Genomic DNA, 26,238 nt, shown 5'->3' with positions numbered 1-26,238 from the left:
TTCCCTGCTCCAGAAACATGAATTATTTGATACACACCAGGACAGATGGGAATACCTACAAGATATTTGCATTCCTTATATATTCAGCCTTTTCAACCCTTAATTTGTAAACACTGCTTTTTTCTTTATTTCTCTCCCAGAGTAACACAGCTTTGGTCATGCAGCCTCTTTTATTTATCGTCCCAACAGTACAGTAATGAAAATAGGGCTTGCGTATTGGAGTGATCCCTGTGAATTATGGTAGTTTACACAAACAACTGAAACAGCTGTGCAGCTTATGGAGAGACAAACCAGCTCAGAGCAGAGTGGGAATCTAGAGAACAGCCCCTTAAATGTGAACAGATGCAGGTCAGACAAATGGTCTGTACCCACTCTGGGTGGCAGCATCCCACTGGCACATGGGGCAGGAGGGCACATGAATTACTCTGTTCAATCCATTGCAATGACTCGCATGTGTGAAGTTACAAACAAAGATAAGTTGTAAGGTTGTGCTGGGCAGAGACTCCCACACACAGAGGAACTAGAGAGGAGCTCCTCTCTATATGCATTGCCCAGCTGCCCAGGCATGCCGACAAAGGAGGAGGAATAACAACGCACATGAAAAAATGACACCCCTGAAAAGGAAAAATGACACAAACAGAAACTTAAGGTAAGAGAAATATTTATTTAAATTTGCACAATAACGAGCTTATACTGAACAAACTCAATCAAGAAATAATAGTAAGTGCAGTAAAACAAGAAAATATTGATGACTTTTCCCATCAGAAAACATTAAGAAGCCATGCCTGTGCATCACGATTTTTGTTTTTAGGGTTTTTTGTGTTTTTTTTTTGTATTTTTTTTTGTTTGTTTTGTTTTTACAATAGCTTGTATTTTTTATTTTTTTTTCAGCGCATATACTGTACATATCACATCTTAGCTGCTATGTTCTTTATTCCTGAAGGCTTCATCCTTTTACATCTGCTATATTCTGCAGTGAGCAATCAAACACATTTGTGCAGAACCAATAACGATTAAGTAAAAATCTCTGCATCTGGTCAAGTGCTGGACTCTCAAAGCTTTGGAAGACCCTGTAAGAGCTCCTAGCTGTGTTAGGATCTTGACATCGTTATGTACAGCATTACAATGTGTCACTTTACACTAACCTAATATTCTGCATAATGATGTCAGACAGACAAATAGCCGGAACATTTGGGCCTGACCTCATACAAAGGTTTACACATCTGAGCTTGTCTTGAGTCTCATAAATTTCACTCTGATTCAGGTAACTGAATCACATTTCTGCACTTCAGATGGACAAAAACAATCCAATTTTAGTTTAAATTTTATACAATTTTTGGTCTAAAGATCTTTTTTTTTTTTTTTTTTTTTTTTTTTTTTTTTTTTTTTGTGAAGGAAAATTCTTTAACCAGAAACTGCTTTGTGAGAGATGGTTGTTGGTGTCACAGTTCCTGAAGGCACTGTGGATCCACTGAGCAACAGACATGGCCATTCTAAAGGAAGGAAGAACAAAGAGAATTGAAACAATTAGCATTTTTTTATAAGCTTGGTCAATTTAACAAGCTCAACCATTTAAAAACTCACATCAGATTTTAAGACATAGATCTGTAAAATACATGTGTACAAATTTTGATAGCATTCATGAAATTGTCATTGTGTCATGTTGCCTAAGGGTATCGGCTATGATGATTCTTCTAATTGCTTGTTTTTCTGTGGTCTATATCCCATAGCTACAACAGTCAGACTGAAAGGAGCTAGGATCACTGGAATACTCCTGTCATAAAGGTATGGGGCATTTGTCCAAATACACAAAGCTGTTGAACAAGACAGGGCACTTGGGAGTTTTATTTAGATTACACAGAAGAGACTCTGGGTTTTATTTAGCATTGAATGCTTCAAGTTAATTAATCCTAGGTGCAGCACCAGCAAATGTTAATGCATAAAGTTTTTCCTGATAGTTGAGACATTTTTCTGAAAATATTAGCAATTAAAGGAGCAGATTACTTTTGGACATGATTAAATTATGAAGAAAATATTTTCTACATTTTGGCTACTTCTTTTCTTCAGACTGATTCTTATAAGGCAAATAAAATTTATATTATTTTTAGATTACTCCAAATACATTTAGTTGACTAAACTGCCAGCACTAATTAAAGACCAAGGTCTGAATCATTCAAACATTTTCCTTCACTCGTTCTGTTACAGAAGGTTAGACAATCTTACTGTTCACCTTCTTTACTTGTGATTTGACATGGTTTTGTGGCTAAGTCAGCTTCAGCTGATGCCTGCTTTCTGAATTCTTAGAGGATTTATGTAAACCTATTTTGCTATAGCTTGGTTAGAGAGGCTTAGCCTCGAGCTTTGACCTTCCATGTCGTGCTTTGCAAGGAAAGAGTGGGGTGACACAGGGTGAATGCGAGAACTATACAAATTGGGCATAGCATTAACCTGATCTGCAGGAGCGGGCTGCTTGCACGCAGAACTACAATACAAAAATGCTGCCAATATGAACAGATAGTTTATTTCAAAAAGAAAACTGCTCTGGAAAGTGAATTGAATAAGATTTTGCTTGCTGAAGGTCAAAGTGCTACATCTTCATTGTCAAGCAGATTCTCACCTGAGCTGCTTTAAATCTATGGGTTTGGCAGAGTATCTGTTTAAGTCTTCTATACATTCATACTGCAGCAATAGATTTTATATATCTGCTTACACTGAGTAGAAATTAGTTTGTGCTTAAGATTTGGTCTTTGTTGAGCCTCAAGAGAAAAGGGCAGATGGAAGCAGCACACTGCTGGCCATCAGCAGAATTGATTGCTTCCGCATTGCCATTGATTAGTGTTACAACAATGAGAAAGCATTTCCCATCACTGAATCTCAGCTGTGGTTTAGAGAAGAATCGCACAAAACAATTTGTTTTGCAGATAGGAAAAATGAGGCACAGAAACCTCAGCAAACCGCCCAAGCCCAAATTAGCTGGACACAGGAATGTGATTCCTCATGGCTTCTCTTACTCCTTTTTTTATTATTATTATTTTTATTTTCTCCAAAATTATCTCCTAGCATTGCAGTTGGTGTATACTGCCAGCTGTGGACCCCACTAAAAATGGTTTGTGCACATGAGCCCGTTGTAACATCTTTTGAGCAGCGTCTGGCTTTCAAACCATTAGCCACTCTGTCGGATCAGTGTTTCCTCCTAACCACTGACCTGTTCTTACATTAAGACAAGTGCTTGTGGTTACTTGGCACGTAACTCTTCCATAGTAAAAGAACTATGCCTTGACAACAGCAACTGTTGTTGCGCACAGTATTATGTCAGAAAAGTGGTGGAAGAAGGTGTCGGTTGTCAGCTTGTGCTCAACAATCAGTTACTCCCCAACTTTCCCAGGAAGAGATGTTGAAGTTAGTTTATTTTTATGTGCACTTTTCCAAGTAGTTAATGGCACCAAGTTCTAGAGTTTGGGAAGTCTCTTCCTTGGGAAAGACACGGGATAAAGACCAAAATCAACTGTGAATTTCAGTAAAAATTAAAGATATATGGATGAGTCCTCCTGTCTCTTTCTGCTTGACTACTGTGGGAGCACTCTGTCATTCTTCAGTATAGGTACAATTCACCTCACAGGGCTTATTTTGAATGGAAAAACCTATTTTAACCTCCTTTTCTCTCACATCTTTAAAAAGAGATATAAGAATTCACATAAGCCTATAGCCATAATGTTTTTATCCTCAGACAATGTTTTTCTTTGACTACAAAAACTATAAAATGTTCTCTATGTCATGTTGATTCCACATTTAATTTTAAAGCAAAAAAAAGCCACACAATGAGGTAACTAGTCCTATTATTCTCAAAGCAATTATTACTCTCAAAGAACAAATCAATCAGTTATAACTCTATAGTATCACACACAACACATTTCTCGGGTGAAGTCTAGCCTTACATACCTATTTGTTACTGTACATGTATGTATTTCCAAGATACCATGGATCTATACCATAAGAACTGCAATCAAACTTGAACCGAGGTTTTATGATGGAAAGCCAAGCCCCTTAACTTGTTCACAGAACACTGCAGCACAGGCTGTTGTCCTACATCTGACCTGCTAGCCTGTCAAACCATCATTCCAGCACATGCAAGAGTGAAGATACCAAAACTGAACACTTATACTGTAATCTCCACTGCTTTAAAACAAGTGTTGACATCACCTAGCCACTGACCAGGCTCAATGCATTAATATTTATTTGTCATGAAACAAGCTGAGTAAGAGACAGCTTAATCTTTAAGCACTTTACCTTGCACTGGCAGAGTGTGCACTCTGTGCCATGCTTAATCCAAGAAGACCCAGTGAAGCGAATGACATTGGTTTCATCCAGGCAGGTTTTAGTGATGTCATTGCGAATGGTGTCTGCCTGGCAGGGGTCAGCAACACAGCGTGGGCAGCACTCATTCTCGGGGAGGACACTGAATTCACAGTCCACTTCTGGGCATGGCAAGGGCCAACAGTCAACTTCACCTTGCTGTTCAAAAACATTACAGTAAGAGAAGATTGTTAGCTATTAGTTCTGTTTCATAGCCCATTTCTCTGACTCAGCATTATGTCTCTTAGAAGGCTAATTGTTTCCATCTGTCCCTACTCAGAAGTCAGCACAGAGAACACTGGCATTCGTTGCCAGTGGGAGAAGTAGCAAGTTGGTTGCTTTCTTCTGCTTGCTACTGAGAAAGTGCATTACATTTAATGTCTTTCAATATACTCTGCATCAAGCTGCTGCTGAAACTTCTCCATGAACTTTGTGAAATACAGAATATGGATCTGTTCTTGTGAAGTCCTACTTCTGTGAATGGCAGAAGCCATAACAGGTCTACACTACAAAACTGCTTTGAAATCTCTGTTTCTCTAGTTCTTACTTCTATTCACATTGCTGGTTTGCTGTATAATCTCTCAACTGTTCAGCTCTGGGTGAACTAGAGTTTATCTTTTCCACAGTTACAAATGCATTAGCTTAGTTAAGGGTGTCAAGCAACCCAACTTAGCAAGAACATCACAGCATTTTCATTGAAAGGACCTCTAAACACTTACCATCTCTTTTGGATGTTATGATCAGATTACCTGGTTTCCAAACTTAACCACTCTTTCTGCATGTCACATGATGGGTTTGGTACAGTCACGGTATGAAAAGATCATAAGATAGACTATTGTTGGGCCAGAATGGTGGTAGGAGAAGTTACTGCACTCCTCAACACAAATCTAAAGATGCCTCATTATTCACTTCATTTCCTAGAAGTTGGGGCTAACTTCTATTCAGCTCAGGTCAAAGGCCAAAGTTGCAGATCTATCAGTCAAAGGGAACAGTTCACTGAAGTCACTAATGCACATTTGCTTTGGAACTGGTCTACCTCTGCTCCAGAGGGCATGTATTTGTGTGTGTGTGAAGATAATGGCATGTGGCCCAAGGAATGAAGTGTAGTCACAAAAACTGTTTCTAATGCTTTGAGAATTATGAGTTCAACACCAGAGCTGAAAAAAAATCCCCAGCATTTTGCCATAGCTCCAATTTTACACCTCTTGTTGCAGAAATTATTGTGAAGTTACACTTTTACAAAATTCTTATCTGGGTCAATTTTCCTCTCTTTTTGAATCGCATGATGGTAACAATGAAAGCAATCTTTAAACCAGTTACTGATCTTGATATTTCAATTAGTTTTTTGTAGCAATGGACAGTACAAGGAGTAGACAATATGTAGTCACCTAAAAAATCACCGTGACAACAGAAAGAAAGCAGGCTTCAGTTATGGGAGTAGCATCTTGAATAAAGAATAGACACCCATTGAGATTCTAAACTGTAGTTTGTTTTGCTTTGTTTTGTTTTTAAGACTTTTAATGAAACACCTGGGAATCTGTTTCATTGGATTTTAGCAGTAGCAACACGGAAAGCAGTGTCTACAGAAATTGCTTTCTGGCTGTAATTCATGACACCCTGACAAAGGAAAGCTGCTAGATGGACTACACTTTACATTTGGAGATAACCTGTGATAAAAGCTAGTTGCTTTTATCTTGGGATTGCTTCTGTCATAGAAACTTCCTGAGCACCATTATGCAGCACAGGTTTCCTAAGACTCTGAAATACCCACGCAGGAAAAAGATAACAAGCTTTAAAAGATTTTTGTTCAAACCTCATTTCACTATTTCGAAGAATGCATCAAGTCTTATTAAATTTTCTGTTACTGGAAATGTCTGAGTGAATAAACACATTTCAGTCTATCAACATATTTGAAATTATCAACTGTGATAATGAATACATATTTACATAAATACATATCCTTATGCAGCCTCATCGGTCCCTGAATGAGTGATCACATGAGTGTTACTATGTAGGTGTCACATCCAAATGACCTCCACTCTTTGCTAAAACAATTTTCGTGATTAAATAATTTCTATTATGTCTATTGTGTCCAAATGCATTTTTGACTGGGACTTGATAATACTGACAAATATCCGTGAAAACCAGATTTTGATTATACACATACTCCAGAGGGAACTAAATGGATGCTAATACATGAAAATGAACTATTCACAGATCAGAACATCTCATATCCTTTTTTTCCTCCTGTCTATTCTGCTGTAATCAGGAGCCTTACCAAACAGCGACACTGCTGACAGTTCTGTATCCAGGAGTCACCGCTGTTGTAGGAAAGCTCCCCACTCTGATGTAAACATTGGCTGCTGAGCCTTGGGTCACATTCAGGACAGCAAAATAGGTCTACAGTGGGATTTTCACAGTCACAGACCATTCGTCGGCACATCACATATCCATTCTGTTGTTGGAAGACAGACAAAGAGTAATGGCAGAAATCTGCATGACTCCTACAGTTCTTGTACCAAAATTTGATTTGTTGGCATGATGCTAAGCCACTGCCAGCTTGTGATTTTTTCCATGATACCATAACTTTGTCAAAATACAATTCAAAGAGGCAGAAACTACAATACACACTTAGTAACCACCATAAATTGTTGTCTTTTATAAAACCTTCAGATTTGCAGCAACTTTCAGACAGCTTTTACCTAAGTTGATGAAACTCAATGGTGTCGTTACTAAGGGTCAAGTTTTAGTGGATCGCACTAAGTTTTATCATTCTCATATGGATGCTACTTGAGTCCTCTGCTAAACTTCCAGCTCTTTTTTGCAACTATTCGCATAAAGATGATGATAGCTGGTATGAAATTAAACTCATGCCAATGCAACTTAAGCTTCTGAAACACTCAGGACTTTGACAATAGTGTATTAGTTCTTTACTCATCATCAGCATTTAGCTTGGGATCAGGCTTCCCACAACAAACATTTGAGAAAGCTAAGCTGAATTACTCTGCAGAGACAGAATCTACCTCTGTTTATAGCCACCTGCTAGAGATACTGGCGTTAGTTACCAACACCAGTATCGGCCTAGGCAGTTTCTTTGTGTGAAAATGCCATTACTCCCACCCAGAAAACATACGTGGCATCTCTGCTAACCAAGTGGTACTCTTGCCTATCTGCCAGGAGTATATAATAAACCTCATGTGGAAATTCTGCTTGTACAGGTTGGAAAGAGAAGCTCACCCCAAAACCCTACAAAATGCCATTTTTGTGTAGCACCACATACACAGATGAAAAGGCAGCCAAAAGAGGAATTTTACTTGAATCACAATGTTCTTCCCTTCATCCCTACCAAAATCTTTGCTGTAGCAGATAGTTTTATTTCTACTGACCTGGCATGAGCAGACAGAGCATCTGTCATTCTCCAGCACCCAAATCTGACCATTGTGTTTGATTTTGTCTTCATGGATACAGTCTCCTGTGCAGTTTTTGCCATGCGGACATCGACAGTCATACCCACCATCCAAGTTAAAGCAAATAGTGTCATTGGCACAGCTATGCCTTCCAGTTCCACATTCATCAATGTCTGAAAAAAACATGCCATGTAATACTTTTAGACCACATTCAATTAACAAAAATGTTCTTGTGGCAGCCAGTATAAATGATTCGTGGCCATTAAAGCCTTCAGCTGAAAATTAATTTGCTCTTCACCAGAACAGGGAAAAATAACTTACAAGTTCACAAAAATATTTTTCAAGTCACATCAGCTTTAGAAACATCATATTTGGAGTTTTCTTATACATCTTCCTGAAATAATACTACTGAGAAAGGTAGAATAAGGCGATCACAGGAAACATAAGAATAAAAATAATACGTGACTCCCTGAAGAGAAATAGTTTGTAGGAACCATTCAGAAGACATTTTCAATTAAACAAGTAAAGCTGCAGAAAGTTGTTTTCAAAACCTTTTGTTGGCTCTGTCTAGCACATTTGAGTTCACTTGCCAAAAAGTTAACGTGAAAGGTGTTGTCTGACCTGTAAGGTCATTTAAATAAGCATTGCATCATTTATTAGAGTGTACAAACTAGAATATTTAATTATTCAAGTTGCAGCAACATCTACAGCCTTTGTACCCAGCACAGAAAATAAAGAAAAAATTAATGCCTTCAGTGAATAAAGGTAAATTAGTTAAAAATAATTATGTTACAAAGAATTCGAGTACTTTTAGAGGCCTACTTCATCATTATACATATACACAATTATTTTGCAAAGGCAAACTGGCAGCACAAAGTGCTTTATACTTGAATATTCTTTATTTAGCTTTTTCAGCTGCTCATCTGGAGAAAAGTTATCTGAAAAAAAAGTTGGCTTTGAAAAGGAAAGAAGTAAGCAGCTAGATGTGATAAAATGTAGAAAAAAATACAAGATCAAAGACTAGATTTATGGCAATTGTAAATATCAATACAGTGGGTTCATGTCTATATACAAGTCTGGCCCAAGCTCTTAATTAGAGTTCATTAAAAAGTAGTATTGTGACATTTAACTGTCCAACAGATCAGTACAAAATAAAATAAGCAATATGATCATATTCAGCACATATCTCTCAACATCAGCATAAAATCTTAATAAAACACTCAGCTTTGGATTCAAGAATGGAAATGAAACCTTCAATTCACCTTAAGCACATTCAGTTTAAAGCAAAATAACTCAATTATTTCAATTCCATGTGCAGCTCCAGTCAAACAAAAGTAAACAAGTTGCTAACATGAATATGAATTGGTATGAAAAACAGCAGGGAAATTATTAGAATTCCATTGTATAAATAAGCAGTGTTGTGGGTTTCCTTCAAGTATACTGTGTAATGGTGGGTCCATCTGAAAAAAATGTATTACAAAATTACTAGGGCTTCTGAGAAAGATGAGGAAAATCTCATTTGAGAAGAACTAAAAAGTAATGGATTGTTCTTCTCTGAAAGAATATCAGCAAGAAAAACATAACCAAAAAATAATAAATACTCCAGAGAAGACTTATTGAGAGTTTTTGTTGACCAGACTTGCCTAATAGACAAGAAATGGGACAGTAGATGAAACAGGAAAACAACAAATTCATGTCTCAGGAAATACTTTTTCCATGCAATATATAAACAAACTATGACACTCGCTGCCACAGAATGTTGTTAAGAGGGAAAAAAGGTGCATCAGATAATCCAGCATGGGCAAAGCATCTCAGTTCTCCACATCTCCTGCCTCACTGTCTGAAGCATCTGGAGCTGGTCATTGTTGCAACAGGGCAGAAGGCAACTGAGATCATGAACCTAGCCTGAGTGTGGCTGTTTGCATGGACATGAACAGTTGAAACATCACAGGCACCTCAGACAGGGAAACCCATCCCAACAGTAAGGATACATAATCACTGGGACAGGCAGCTGTGCAGAGAGTGTGCAGGCTCCAGTCTTGAAGGTTTTTAGACAAGTAGCTAACAGGAATTGTCTGAGTAATACTGATCTGGGCAGAGCAGAGGGATGGAAGAACTGTACTCTCCTCCCTCTCTTTTCACTTAAATCCATACTGACAGTAATATGATCTGGGAATTGAAAATTAAGAACTCCACACACACAACCTAATTGGTTTTAAGTTATTCAATGAAGAGAACAAACACAAATCCTATCTAAATATAATGATTAGCAGCAGGATTCTCTTTACCATTTAAGCCATTTTTAATAAACAACTTCCAGACACTTGTGTTCATTTGTTTAAAACACTCTTCTGTACAAAGCTTTGTCACAGCAAGTGTCATAAATGAATAATATCACTTTCCAACAACCTGGTCACTTAACTGAAAGCAGACATATTTAATGAGATACTTGGGCAAAGTTCAGCTGTTATGTAAATAAAAACCGTTTACTTTAAACGACAAACAGTAACCCTATAAACACTAAGTCTGCATTTGGCACTATAAGTGCAAATGCCTTTCACAAACTGCCTATGAGGAAAGAGCTTCTGGGGTTTGTTTTTCAACATGGTAATGGTTAGTGCACTGTTACTGAAAATAATTGAGCTTTTGTCATTGACTCTGATATTAAGCAGAGCTTATCCAACATTGAGCACTTGCAAAAAATCCCAACCTTGTTTTTCGGTTGTTTGATTAATGAAAATAAATGTTCTGGATAAGGCAGTTTAAATATCCCAGGTCAAAGCAGAAGCTGTTTAGGTTTTGATTCTAACCTAATCATAAACATCAATGTGTTTACAACATGTCAAGAGAAACATAAACTTGCATGCATGAAATTCTCATCTGGATTATTTATCCACATCAAACTTCAGTCATTATCTGCAAAAGACTTGCATACAAAGCATCCACACTAAGCAAAACTTTGTTCAGCTTTTTTTCCAAATTCCACAGCCATGTGGACAGGGTACATTGACCCCTGCATCTTGTGTGTCTGAAAAGGGGTAAGGGTTATTTATTATACTGGCAAATAAACACCCTGTGTTTATTTGCCAGTATATCCAGCTACAGATTATGCTGTTATCTTTCCCATGTTATGTTTTCCTTTAAAAACAACAACAACAACAAAGCATATCAATTCACTTCAGGCTATTTACAACACACTACTTAGGAATCCAGCAGCTTGTTTGCTACAACATTAAAACATTAAATCTCGAAAGACTTGGAGGTTTGCCTCAGAAAAGAAAACAAACTCAAATTATAACTAGCTATCTTGTACTCAGTTGAGGACCAGTTCTTATTTATCTAATTTGCAGCAGCTTTGATCTGGCACACTTTTAAGGATTTTCCTTTTCTCATTTTCCCTGAGTACAACTTAATATTGCAACGACAAAAGAGTACCATGGATGAAGCAGTAGTGACAAACATTAGAGAGCTGGGAGTTAATTGTATCACAAGTAATTTCATGCCTAAACAGGAGAAATACTGGACTAAAGCTAGACATAATGGTGGCAGTACCTGGAATGCCTAAACTACATTCATAGTATTTGAGAGACTGCAAAGGCATAAAACTATATAAAAACAGGAATCTCAATTGCCCACCAGGTTGTGAGCCAAGATTGTATTTAACAGATTTTCTGACTGTTGCTTGGAACAGACAAAGACTCCCGCAGAGAGAAAGCAACATTTGACTTGGCCATGAGCAGTGTGCAGCCTCTGATTCAAGATGTCACTGCTGAACAATTACTCCGTATTGATGACACATGGTGACTACAATGTATGCAAGTTCAACATGCATAAAGTAATTTAAAAGGCTGCAAAAATTCTCTGTGGTAGTACTTAGTTTCAAAGGGGGTGTGTTATATTCAAATGATGATGAATTAAAGATGAATTAAATCTTTATAAAACGTTTTCAGATAGAAAGAAGATTGTTTTAAGACACTATATTATAGATTCAGAATAAACATTTACCATACTAATTAAGAGACTTCAAAGTGGGATACAGTTGATATAATGCACTACTTTCATTTGAAAACTTTTGGTGAGCTCTTTTGCATAACACATGCTATTAAAGGAACTATCTGCCTTGGAATAAAAGGGGTCATCCACTCACAGATTTATAGTGGGTTAATTAGTAAGTAATAAAAAGCAACAATAAATGGTCAAGTTGTCATAATGGATTGATATACCAGTAAAGTTCCCTAGGAATGTGTGACAGAACATGTGCTGCCCATGTTGTACTTAAAAGTCATCTGGAGCACTAGATAAAGTATAAGATGAAAAAGGTTGTTGTTAAGCAAGTATTAAAAACAAAAATTTTCAGTGAAATATAGAAGTATTTAATGATACTGACTGAGTAAGCAATAATATGGCAGATGAAATTCAGTTGTAAGGCACATGGAAAAGTACACATTCAAAAGTCAAACCCATTTTTTAGATCTATTATGGAAAGTGATCTTGGAGTTACTATGTCAGGGTCTAAAAGTGACAGCCCAGTACTCTTTTGAACAAAAACAACGAAAACGTTATTGATAACAACAGGTGAGAAGATTTGCAGTACACTCACAAGGAACATGAATTTGTGAAGGCACTATTAGAAGAAAAAAAAAAGTGTGTATATCCTTGCTAGGTAGTGACAAATAGCTAAGAGACGTGCTCTGATGCAACTGATGGAAAGCTGTAACTTTCCCTCCTCTGATGAGTTATCTAGATTTATATGCATGACATTCACATAAAGCCAAAAAAGGTCTCCCCCAGGCATGGCTTCCTAACAGAATCACTTGAATCAGTTAGTGTTGTTCATGTAAAGAAAAGATGAACACCTCATTTATTGATAAATATGTTGTTGAAAGATGGTTTGAGATGCTGGATAGTTTCTTTGCTCTGAAAAAACTGAAGATTCTCAATTACCTTAGCTTTGACAACCTTCTCAGCAGGGTAGCTGTACAAGGATACCTGGATACTTTTTGCTTAAGGCGAAACAGGAAGGAGTATATTTGATTTGGAGCCCAAGCTCTTCTGAGCAGAAAGTCTGGTTTCTGCTGTTGTCTATCCCAAATAAATCTATTAACTGATGTAACCATTCTTCAAAGAGCAAGTGAATTATGAATAATTTATTTGTGACTTCATGCAAGCCAGCTGTCAGAGTGCTTAGCAGATGTGGAAGATGAAGAGCTGAGACTTCAGATGTCAGTAAACCCAGTTTCATAGAAATGTTGCTACCTGATACAGTAAACATGTTCAAGTCACTGTCTCATAAAATGTACAGTCTGTGCTTCTTTTTTATTAGCCCTCTAATAAAGCATCAGAAACTCTGCCAATTTTGTACTCTGCCCACACTTCAGAATATTTAAATACTAATGTGTCTCCAAATCTGCTTTCTCTCCAGTGTTGTTTATGTTGCATTCCTAAATTCAAAAATGAAGCCTTAATGCCTATAGCTCTGTTTAAGACGGAAGGATAAAAAGTTAATTCATAGTTTTAATTGTTGACCTTCTGTGACCGTAAATAAAGATGAAAGGATTTCCATGGAGCTTTGTGAGTGCTAGTAAGATTATCTGCTGAAGATTAATGATTCTTTATTTCCTGCCTCCTTAAATGCTATCAGTAACAAAGCTTCTGTTAAACATGACAAGCTCTGTAGAAATACCTGAGTGTGGACTCTAAACTGACAGTGGTTTTTCAACTATGAGAAAACTCATGTATTAATTAACACACTGGATGGACCGTGAGATGAATTCCGACATCCTGACAGTCAGCAATTCCTCTGCCTTCCAGATTCAGAGATTTAGGTACAGAATTGACCAGTTTGGACTTTGTTCACTGGTTAAGAACAGAGAGCATCCTTGTAGCCTCATTATTCTCGGTAGTGAGAAAAAAATCACAGGGAGTCCTAGCCCTCTGTGTTGTCAGGCAGCCTGTGCTATCACATGGGGAAGGAAGTGATTCTACTTCTTGAAGCAGGACAGCAGTGGTACTAAAGAATGTTACAAGACATTTCAAAATTGTAAACTGTAAGTTCACATACAGGTAAACTCTTGCAACAAAAGAGATGCTTTTTGAATTGGCTGGGGCATTCTGGATTGATGCTTTCCAACCTGTTCATTTGCACCTGTCTCATTTAAAGAATCTGATACCTGTGGAGAGCAAAGATATTTTTCTCTTATATTCTGTATCAACAGCTGGTACCTGCCAGATACTCTTGGCAAGTCCAATGGGAGTTCATTAATTAGGTGAGCTACTCTTCTGACATGGGAGTATGCAAAATGTCCAAGAGCCAACGAGATATAACCTCCACTACTTCTCATACAAACCAATATAGCCTCTCTCTTTAACTGATCTTGAAAGCTTTCAGACATTGCATTGTAAATGTTAACTGGGCCTGAATGTTCTTATTTTAGGATTATGCCTTCAGTGGTTTCAGTTTTTGAATGCAGTGAAGCTTGAGGCTGTGGTATCTACTATCTCAGCCAAGTTCTCTTTTATGAAATGGTTCTTGAGAGACAACTGCCAGAGCACCAATATGGCTGAGTAAAGAAACTATAAAGAAAAGCCGTTAGAGGATGAAGAGGAAGGTACAAAGTAATATACTATGCTGAATTCTCTATTTACATATATATATAAAATTCAAGACTTCACAAACCCATGCAATTCTCAAAGACTAAACAGCTGATCTTTCACCACTTTTCTGGAAATAAGATGGTGAACAACATAATTCTATTTCCAAGGGAAAAGCAGCAAGTGCTACTAAGAGGTTGAAGCCCTCCAGCTGCATTTCCCATCACTTCAGTGTTGTTACAGTGAGCACCTGAAAGGCCATCCACCAACAGCTCAGTCTAATCACCTCTAACACAGAGGATACTGAAGAAGTGACATAAGAAATGGCCAGACTGCCTTTAAACCCAGTAGGGGTAACTCTCACAGTGGAAAGATCTGACAAGGGAGAAACCAATTGCTTTTGCACTGCTGTACTCTACTGCTGAAAGTTCAACTTTCCAAACTGTTTTTCTGTTTGAGAGATAATGTCACAGTCTTCAATACTATAAAAAGTGATGCAGTGAGACTAATAAAATATCCAGTTTTCTTACCTATCTCCAAATATTCCAAAATTTGGAGCTGCAATTGATCAAACGGAAAGCGTTCCCACTGATTGTGACCAAAGTTATCAGCAATGAAGATATTTTCCTGGCATCTGTGAATTAATTCTAATTATGCTATACTCTGCATATGTTTAATATGTGCTGCTGAAACTTTGTAGAAAATGCCAAAGCATGCTAATAACTGATACTTTTGCATACATGTGGCAGTTTCCATATTTCTTTTTCCTTGGTTTTTCCTTTTGCATACATGTGGTGGTCTCTATATTTCTTTTTCCTTGGTTTTTCCTTTCCTTACAAATTGTTGCTTAATCATTCCTTGTTTGCATACATCTTAACAACAGAGGTACTGTTAAAAGCATCATACCTTTAGTTTAATTTTACATCTCAGATTTCTTGACACAGCACATGCCAAACCTGAAGGTTCAGCCCACAAGACAAATACTGTATTGATGCTGAAGATAAAACCTGGGGTATTGAGAACATTTCCATAAATGCTTGGACAGGGTACCTGTGCCATGAGTGACAAAAGAGTGACGTTGCAGTCAGAAGCATCACAACTTTTTATTGCCATTGTCACAACTTCTTCAGAAGTCTTTGCACCTTCCTGTCCTAACACCTGGCCAGCTAACACTGACATTTAGTTAGTTCTTGACAAAGAAAGCTGAACTTATGAAAGCAGTGGCTGATTCAAATCACTGGATTCTCCTGGGAACACAGGCTTTCAGCTGTGGTGAAAATGTGTTGAAATAAAGTATTGATGATGGGGATACCGAAAAGGTCATTCTCACTCCTAGAGAACTGTCTGTGTGTCTGCCTTAGTGAAATTAATTCAATTCTTTCCCTCTGGGGCTAATGCAGCCCACCAATGTGAGTTTAAACAGTAAGATGGGAAAGCTTACACTGTGTGAGCACTGAATATTTAAGCATTTAGAGACAGCAGGGAGAAAAACTCCTAATTTTGCCCTAAGTAGTCTATGGCAAAAGAGGTAGGTTTGTTCTCTTATTTAAGATCAGCTGCTCTTAGAAGAGGAAGAACATTTTGTACTAAGAGATATGCATTTGAAAATAACTGTGTACTCACTAACCTGCTGTTCTCTCTAGCATCATTCATAAACAAAAAAACCTTTCCCATCTACTTGTCACCCTCTCATTTCCTGCACCCTGTGTTTTGCCCCATCCCCAAGTCCACCGAACTTCACAGTTTGTGAGGTTGTCCTTCAAATAACAACTTCCTAAAAGTAGTTGTTGGTCTGTGCACAGAGAAGGATCCCAGTATTAACCTGAATGTGGGTAAGAGTGTTAGGGCTGCAAAATCATTCTTTGCAACAGTAAATATTTTCATCACAGGTTATTTCAGTGTAAGAGGAATGAAGTGGAAAAACTGGGGTCTGGATTCAGGCTCATTTATACACATAAAGAACCTGACATATAAACAGATTACTGTGGAGTGACAGATTACAGTGCTTACTATCAGCCTGTGGGAAATCACTAATGCACAGAAGCAGATGTCAGGCCAGTGAGACTCTTTTAAGCACAGTGCCTGACTGCATATTATCTTAGCAAGTCATAGAAATAGCCATTAATGCTCCACATAGAAATTAGAACTATTCATACTTTATTTTCTTTTGCCTTTTGCTTACGATGCTTATTTAGACAATGATTTCTTCGGTCAAGGTTTAACTTTCATTGATAACAGTGCCCAAGACAATACTTGTCCACAACGGCTTGAGATACTAGACACCACTGTAATGCAAGCTATAACACTACCCCACCTTTCTTAGATACTGACCTTCACAGGATTCCCCACTTGGTGAAAACATCCCATTGTCGTGGTAGCCATCCCTGCACTCACAGTGGTACCACCCAGGCAGGTTAATGCAGTTAGCTCGGCTGTCGCACTGAACAAAGCCATCTGAGCATTCGTCAATGTCTGGTTCAAAAGAACAAAAAAGGAAAGAAAATTCACACAGAATAAATTAACACATCCATCTGATGGAAAAACAATATCTCTTTTATTTCTGGGTTTCACAGAAGTATTCTGATTATTGCCACTTGAATTTTTACTTACTTATTGTAAAATTTTAAATCATTTCCATAACAGTTTTTGGCTAACACTTTTGGCCTTGCTAACTGGAGTTCTGCTGATTTCAGTTTACTGTTTACGTATTAGCAACTCAATTCTTCACAGTACATGCTAGGTAGTCTGTCTTCTGTGTAAGTTGCCCACAGTATGAAGGAAGGAATTGGATCCCACTTCAAATAAGATGTTAACCTTTTGGGTATAAGCTGCTTGATAAAACTTTTTTTTTTCTCTTTTTTCTTTTTTCCTCTTTTTTTCTCTCTTTTTTTTTTTTTTTTTTTTAATTTTTATTTTCTGGTGCCATATCAAACATTAAATGTTTGCTGTGGTCCTTGGTAACACTGATATTAGGTCAGTAGGACTTCCCTGTCTCATGGAGTTCCTGCTGACTTACATCATCATGCTGCTGACTCTCAGCATAACTGACTGTAGTTCACTTCTCTCACTATCAAAAAGAGCAGCTGAGATTCCAAACCAAAGCTTAGATCCTGAAGATGAAATACAACGCTTTCTCCTTCTCCTGATAATTTCTTTGGGATGCCCATTTCTTTAAAGAAGCACTTCTACTAACTAAACATTACAGTAATGACCCACAGTAGAATGAATTTCTGGACACACTCACTAGATCCCGTATCCTCAAAGGCATGTCTTGCAGATACCTGAACTCACGGATTTAGTAAAGTAGAGAACTTTGCCACAGGTTCATTTCTAGTGCCTTCAGTTAAGCAGTAAGCCATATTAATGAGTAGGTTCCAGAACATGAGTTCTGTTAACAGGTAGGGAATTTCAGGGAGCATGTAGACAGACAGGGATAAAAATGGGTCCTTTATTATCAGATTTATCACATTATCACTGTTTCATATGAAGGGTAGCATACCTAATGGAACAGCAGGTTGACTGAGATGTGCCCATGGAACAGGCACAGAGGGAGACAAAATACGCACACAAACTTCCTTCCAAAACAAAAAGCTTTAAAATAACCCCATGCTTTTGAATATTGAATAAACCCTCAATGTACTCGCCGTGCTGGCCGACGTACGAATTTAGCCAGGAATCTGAGAACTGATAAAAACAATTTGAATTAAGACTCAAACTCTCAGAAGTACCTCAACAGTTGATCTAGTATCCTCTGGGATGTGACTACAGAGGAGAGATGTGATATGACCACTGAGCTATATGTAATGTATGTCAAAATACTGCTCACAGTCCTTCTCAGCTTTGTGTACCACAAATTAAGTCCTAAGTCTCAATTGGTTTAAAACACAGAATTTTCAACTCCATGGTGACGGGCAGTATAATCATGTAAGTGCTCCTGCTGCAGGACTGGGAAATGCCAAACCTTTGCAACCTTCAGCTGCTCAGTGTGTCTCTCTCTAAATCAGTATAAACTCTGGCCTTTTTCTTGTGAGCAGCCAGGAGCCAGTGGGACTTCAGAAGTGCTTGAGAGATCAGAGGAAGATCGATGGAAATTATGTTGCTGTAGTGAGAAAAGGTTGGTTTGCAGTCTGTGCCTTCTCTACAGGTATTCACTCACGTACCCACAGATTGCTTAAGAAAAGTGAAAGGAAAAGAAAGGAGGACTGCAATCTAGAAGATCCCTTACCATTGGGGTGCATTCAGTCTGGGAGATAGCTTACCTGCCTGGACATAACCTATGTTATCATCCTATAGGTTTGGGATCATCTGCTCAGTACAAGATAACTTGCTGGGGGTGGTCAGAGCCACAGGCCCAAGAGAATCAATGAAGCATGTGATTGCTTCTTAATGTTACTTAATATCACACATTAAGAAACCAGATAGCATATGTCTTCTTTTGGAAAATGGAATTTATTTCATTATGATGAGGTGGAGGAAAGAGTGTCTTAGAGTTCATAGGAAAAATATTAATTAAAGAAAGCCTGAGTTCCTCTCTTCGGGACAATTTATTTGTGAATCTGTAACTTTTATAATTATGTGCACAGTATTGCAGGCACAGGCTGAATGCATTCTACTGAATTCACTTACTGATTATTCAGGAAAAACAAGTCTTGAATGTCACATCAGTATTGGTAAACTGACAACAAAAGTGCGTTTTTGTATTTATTTGCAAACTAGCTGACAAACCCATATCACAAGAAATAGTGCTTGAAATGAAAAGCTTTTACAGATGCCAATAAACAAAGAAATACACCCTTCTGGTTTGTTATGGCAGCATGCAAAGTTGAGTGGAATTATGAAGGAGTGGCTACCATAAAAAGCATAGATGGAAGCACACTGTTGGTCTTTAAGAAATGTCATATTCTTGACAGTTTGTTTGCCTGAAATCATTCCATTGGAACTATTGCTGCATGGACAGTGAAAATTTCATTATTCCTTACATGATTTTGCAGCAAAGAGAGTAAATAATAAATAAATAAATTCTCACACCGACTTTGTAGGCAAATGATATTATACAGCATGTGTTGGTGGGTTTCAGAACATAAATGTTCCTTATGCACAACATTTTTCATTAAATCTCTCAACCAATGTTCATTATTAATTCTATCAGACTTTCTCTGTAATAGGACAAAACTCTGTTAGAGTCACAATTCTGTTAAGAAATCACAGCAGAGACACGTTTTGCAGAGCCAAAGCAATGATTTCATGGAAAATTTTCTTGACATTTGGATGAAAGGATTTCTATTTTCAAATGGGCATAGCATGGCTCAGGAAGTGCTGCAAAAGTCTCTACAACTGAAATGATCTTATTAGTATGGAAAAAGCAGCTAGAAATAATTTTTCTCTGTCCTATGGTGAAACGTTCTCCGATGAATCATCTTGCAGCTGCTCAGTCAGAGGTGTGAGCTGACAACAGGAAAAAAAACTGATTGAAGTTTTGCTTGGCCAGTGGCTATGGTATATCAGTGGGCTATACGGAACATTAACAGCACTAATGAAGTTCAGTTTGATGCTGTACTAGAAAGGCATAGAAAATGAAATACTGTTCTATAGAAAGAAGTTACTGAAAGGACTTTATATTTTCACTTCTGAAAAAAAAAAAAAAAAAGTACAAGGAGAGGAAGGATGTCATTTTTTCACTGCATCTGTAAGCAGACAGACAAAATAGACACCTTATTTTGAGTTTGCAAGTTCCCTTCTTCAACTAACTGTAAAACAGAGTGTCATTTGTGTTATGATCTAGAGCAAATGGTCTAATCCAAGCCCTGAATTTATGGAAGAGCTCCCACTGACTATCACAGAGGCAGCATTTTCTCTATTTTTCTCTTTTCCTTTTCAAACAGGTTGCACAATTGCACATACCAAATCTGTCACCCCACTCACGTGAGGAATCAGATTTGGAACAGGCAGTAACGCTAAGACTGGTTGTTTCCACCAGAAACCTTCACCCTAGTCCAGAGAGCAGCTACATGGCAGCACCCCGTTCTGGCCATGTTCCCACCTCAGGGCACTTGCAAGGCAGCAGATTTGTGGGTTCACCTCTTGAACTGTCTGGAGAACACACATGTATGAGACTGACTGAGCCCAGAAAACATCAGAAACACAGGGAATCTCTACCTGATGTAGTTCATGAATGTACTCACAGCAATACTGTACGTACCATACTGCCATAAAACAGGGTAACTGATTATTACACACTTATGTTGCACACGATTTGGTTTTCAAATATTCAGTATCCTGTACGTTTTTCTGAAACTGAAATCAGTCAGCCTGGTTTTGTCAATATTTTGTCACCCAACTTTCAACAGGGGAAAAAAAAAACAGCTTTTTTTTTTTTTTCCTCCAAACTGAAGCCCCACTTTGAAAAACAGTGTCTGGCATTTTGAAAGTAAGTACTGTGTACAGCTAGCTCTCCTTGACATGAAAAAAAATGCTCTTCCAAATCACCTTCTTTATACCTCATAATCACTCATTTCCTGAACTGTAGCAACAGTTTCAGCTATTACATCCTTTCTCTTAGGGAGACTAAGAAAACCCAGCTCCCTGAAGAGTAAAATAAGATCATTAGCAAATTATCCACTGGTACAGTAAGGAAAAAAAGAAAAAAAAAAGAAAAGCTAGCAGTCTGATGAATATTATTAGAGAATTTCTGTATAATAAGAGCTTTGAAGATAGCAAGTGGTATAAAATTGCCAATTTGAAAGATAGTAGTACTCTTTCATCCAGCAATAGTACCAAGCTCTCTAATGTGGTCAAGCTGCACTCAACAAAGAGCCATGTGTGATGAGAGGCGGGGTATGGCTATACCATTTTGTATTACTTGCTTCAGGACTGAAATATTAATCACCAAATCCTCCTCTCAGAATAGTCATCATGCCACCATCAAACACAGAGTTAGAGACATAGAGCACAGTTTAGTCCAAAAATTCTTTATTTCATAAACTTCTTTATACAGGTCAATGCAAACCAAAGCCTCAGCAGTCTCTTCATGTCATGAAGGAAACACCACAGACTGGAAGCTGTGAATATGTATAAATTAATTATTTCCATCTTGGAAGTTTTTCTGGGACAGTATAGAACATGACACTCGACTAAGACTGCCAATTAATAGACTCCCAATTACAGTAATCTGCCCCAGTGCTAATTTTGTTATTTTAACTGGATATATTTATAAAGATTAATGAGCAGCCAGCAACTTTTGTAATATTCAGTCACTACTGGCTTAGGCTACCCTGAGATCTCATTTCAAATGCAACAGCCTTTCGAGCCTAATGCTAACCTCCAGAGCCACCCACATCCTATCCCCACAAAAAGTATAAATAAAATGCATACACTGAAAGAAAAATCATGTCAGAAACAGATCACCAAATAAGTTGTTTAGGGTACTATTAAGCTGTTTAAAAAAAGAAGTATTCAATGTTTTTTTGGTTGTTATTATGTGTTGTTTTTTGTTTGTTTGTTTGTTTTGTTTTGTTTTTCCTGAGTACATTTGGAACAGTCAGACTTTGATATGTCTTTGCATTTTTCAATGCATTTTCAAGGGTTTTATGTCTGACTCGAGTATAAAAGACCATGTCCCAGCTATTCAGACTTATGCTCAGACAACAGTATGCCTGGTAACATTAGGATATCTGGGATATCTGATTTTAGTAAATATGTATGCAGTGAGGAAAAGGCCTTACTGAGTAAGACAAAATAAAAGTTCACTGTACTGCATAATGTATCTGCTGTCAAAACTCAGTAGCTGTGAAAGGATTCATCACCTCTACGGAAAGTTTCAGAGTCCCATGTTTAAGACGAGAAGTGCTTGTGTTGGTTTTCATTTTATAGCAAGTTTCTAATATGATAATACTTGAGAAGACCCTGTTGTTCAATCAGACCTTTGATTTGAAATCTTATGCAAAAACAAAAACAAAAACAAAAACAAAAAACAAACAAACAACAACAACAACAACAACAACAAAAAGCAGGTCCCAGTGGAGAAATATAAGAACTTTAAACTAGTTCAATATACTGGAGCTATCTTGTTAAAATATCAGCTTTCGGGATTTCCATCCTGCTACATTCCCATACACTGCATGCAGTGCATGTATCTGTATATCAGACAGAAGATATTTTTTTTTAAGTGAGAATGAAGCCTAGACTGCTATAATAAGTAGTTGAAGAAGGTACAAGTTATGTCAGAAAAGCAGTTATTTTAGAATGCCTATTAAATACGTTCTGTAAAGTCTGATCAGATCCTTTCTTCAAATATTACTGCTGGTTCCCAAAAGGAACTCTTTCCTTCATTAATTCTAGAGCCTGATTTTGCTTACAAGCTCACTCTGATTTTTTCAACTTCCAGCAACTCTTTAAAGATATGATATTATAGTATGAATACTAGGACACACTTTCCATTTTATGGGCTCTCACATCAAAGCTTCCAGTAAACTATAGAATATTCTTGAGTTTAACCATATTAGCATCCCAGCATTGTATTCAGTTATAGGTTTAAATCATGAAAAGCCAGACTACTGTTGGCCTTACTGCTGGGGCATAGCAAAGAGTAGAGTCACCCACAATTTTATCTTAGAATAGCATAATTCCATGAGTAAAAGGTCTTGATATAGTATTAGAAACATCAGTTATCTCGGATAAAGCTTTCAAAGAACAGTGAAGACTACGGTCTTTCCTCTTCCTGCTCCTCTGTATAATGATTTAGGCCAATGCAGGAAGAAATGCATTTTAAATGCCTTTGAAGTTGCTACTCTTCTTTATGTCTCTACTTCACCCAGACTCTTGCAGAAATTCTGTCTGAGTGACCTTAACACCATAATCTGCCTCAAAGGGCTGAAAGCTAGAGTTGGAGTTATAATCGTCACATTAAAAATTGCTTCAACAGGTTGAGTCAATGCTGCATACATGTTCTTCCCTCTAAATTTCCAACTGTCATGTTGCATGAAAAAATAACTGTCGTTGAAACAGGTTTTTTAATATATTTTTTTAAATCCCATCAAGAGCATGATTGCATTTTTTAAAGTACCCTGTCCATGGAAAACTAATTTAGTTCCATTAATGAAAAGGAAGCAAAATGTGATTGAGGATGTAATACGGAATTATAGTTCATTAATTCTTCAAGTATGTAATTTTCCAGACTCCTGATCCCCCATTGATTTCTGCACACCCCCATAGGTCTTGCTAAATGCCAGCAAAAAGAAATTCAATTGTGTTGTTATTTCATGTGTGTCAGTGGCGGTGCTCCAAAATTAGATAGAAACATTATGAAAGGGAATTTTCCACTGACTGCTTCACCATGCAGCCCTGTTAACAATTCTTTGTTGTCAAGAATTGATCAATCACAGACCCCACAGATAACTGAAACTATGACAGTTCTTCATTATGTACCCAATATCATCTAAAGATGTGACATTGTAACAATTGAAGATGATAATTCAGAACACCTAATTAGCCATGATGAACTAGGTGCATGCATGAATAGCAAAAAATATATATAAAAAAAAAAAAAGAAAGAAAAAAAAAAAAAAGAGGAATATATTTTTCAATGAGATTCTGTGAAACTGCTTGAGCCAATCCCCCGTAGAAATTTAAACTAATTGAGAGGTACTGGTTTTCTTTTAGACACTGACAAAGGTGTGGTTTTGCTTTCACTTTGTCCATAATTCTCAGGACAGCACCTCATCTTTACCCTAATACACACTTCCATTTCCCTATTAGCCCTATATTAAAAAAGTAATTATTTTCTTCAAGATAGAAAAAGCACTTCTGTACCTTGAAATACACTGACAAAACCACTTTAGATGCATACTGGTGTTTGGAAGTGATGTAACTCCATTTGCCCATGTTAGGAACAGGACTAACACAGTAGTAATACTCCCTATCTCCCTAAGCATGTCAGTTACTGGATAACAGCAGTGGAGTCTTAAACAAAAATGCTAGCTCATTTCATCTGAAAAATAAAATTAAAAAAAAAAAAAAAAAAAAAAAAAAAGAAGAAGAAGAAGAAGAAGAAAAAGGAAAGAAGAAAGAAAAGGAAGAAGAAGATTTAGATTGTCCAGATGTTATCTCTTTTTCTAATGAGTGGGAAGGAAGGCTTTGCTTGCAGAATGCACTGATTGAAGATCTTGAGTTTTCTCAAGTGAGGAATAAACTCAGTCATAACTGCCAGTTGTAAGAAAAACTTCTACATGTTTGAACCACGGATTCTACCAGCATATTCTCAGCTATGTTTGGGTTCAACTTTGCAAAAAGCTGTTTCATTTCAGTTCTGGTGCAAATTACAATAAATTTCCAATGATTCAGTTCAGAGGTTATTTCAGGAGAACAAACAAAAAAACTCACAAAATAACTCAGTTTTGGCTAGGGTCTGATCTGACACCCTGATCTGAGCTTAGTCTTCTATTTTAAGTCTTCTATCCTTTAAAAAAGTGCATAATTTAAAAACATTCTTACCTACATCTTCTTACCAGCAACTTGTCACCATGACTCCTGTATATATACATGTATATATCATCCATATAGCCCTGACCTGGAAGTATTGAAGGACAAGTTGGATGGGGATTTGAGCAACCTGGTCTAGTGGGAGGTGGACCTGTCCACAACAAGGTTAGAACTGGGTGGTCCCTTCCAACCCAAACCATTCTGTGATTCTATGACTACAGATTTACAGTGCTGCTCTTAAAGTGTCAAATGATGTAGCAACTGCACACAACTGCTGAATCACAGAAGGAAAAAAAAAAAAAAAAAGGAGAAAAATAATTAAAAAAAAGCTATATTCTTATATTCTTTGCTTGGGCTATAAACATATCATTGGCATATATCTGCAGAGATTGCACACTCCCTCATGATGACAGTAAGAGGAAGGGCTCCACAGGGATATGGTGCAATGATTGGCAGTGTTATAGATTTTAATTCCACTAATAGTTGAATATCTCATAATTCATAAAAGAGAGACCCTACAGTGAGTTATGAAGGTCATCCTTATTTCTCTTGTATAACAGAAGGAAATTCTATTATAGTGCTGCCCAGCTGCACTATTCACATTCTATTTATAGTACACTGTCTTTTAAGAACCTAACTGAAATTTTAGTTTTCATGTTTTGTAAAGGAGATTCTTTCCCGCAGCTAGTAATAGCTAAGTAGTGGATGCATTTCAATGTTTTTAATAAAGAACAAAATTTCCCATCTCCTCCAATCTCTTTTGTAACACCCTCCTTTCCTGGTTTCTCTCTGTCTCTCTCTTTTTTTTTTTTTTTTTTTTTTTTTTTTTTTTTTTTAAGATTCTACATATAGGATTGTAGTGTTTCAACAAGCTAAAGAAAATATAAAGATAAGTACTAGCTGACTCTTCAGCAGAGAAGATGAAGATGTCTTTTGCTATTCAAAACTGACAAGGACTCTGAGGGAAGAAAGAAATAATACACACCCAAGAAAGCGTGTCAGGCAAGGAAAATGAAGGAAGAAAGTGACAGAAGGAAAGAGCACTAAAGCACATTAAACTACAAAACAGAAAGGGTGAGGTAAGAAGGTTTCATGCCTAAATCCAGAATACTCACCAAACTCAATATTGGGTATTTTTGTTTAATTTCTGCCAAAGATGTACTCTGTGAATAAATCTAAGCAAAAATGTGAAGCAAAGCAAAACTTTCCAAGCTTCTACAGTCACCAGCCATTGTCTCACTGCTCATTTTTGAGCTGATTTTTCATATGTGAGAAAAATTCAGGTGATAACTGGGATTAGGGTGACCTCCCTTCCAGACACTGCAGCAAAGCAAAAAGCATTTCATTTGCAGAACCCTGGCTTTCCTGTTGGCTTGCTGCAGATCTCATTTGTTTATTCTCACAGACAACT

General features: G+C 37.3%; 1 protein-coding gene across 1 annotated transcript in view; it reads right to left on the bottom strand.

Annotated features, from left to right (window-relative positions):
• Positions 1 to 595: 595 nt before the first annotated feature.
• NELL2 (neural EGFL like 2) overlaps positions 596 to 26,238 on the bottom strand; it is a 148,265-nt gene continuing 122,622 nt past the window's right edge. Inside the window, exons 16-20 of the mRNA XM_082784489.1 lie at positions 16,683 to 16,823; positions 7,740 to 7,933; positions 6,632 to 6,808; positions 4,288 to 4,512; positions 596 to 1,493 (exon numbers count right to left, since the gene is read on the bottom strand). Of these exons, the coding sequence (XP_082640615.1) occupies positions 1,443 to 1,493; positions 4,288 to 4,512; positions 6,632 to 6,808; positions 7,740 to 7,933; positions 16,683 to 16,823 (788 nt within the window). The 3' untranslated portion in view covers positions 596 to 1,442. The remainder of the gene's footprint in view (positions 1,494 to 4,287; positions 4,513 to 6,631; positions 6,809 to 7,739; positions 7,934 to 16,682; positions 16,824 to 26,238) is intronic.

Source organism: Aythya marila (genome assembly GCF_965140915.1).
Source record: "Aythya marila genome assembly, chromosome: 1".
Lineage (NCBI taxonomy): Eukaryota > Metazoa > Chordata > Aves > Anseriformes > Anatidae > Aythya > Aythya marila.
The sequence above is the reverse complement of the archived record's forward strand: the minus strand, read 5'-3'. Positions and strand labels throughout refer to the sequence as shown.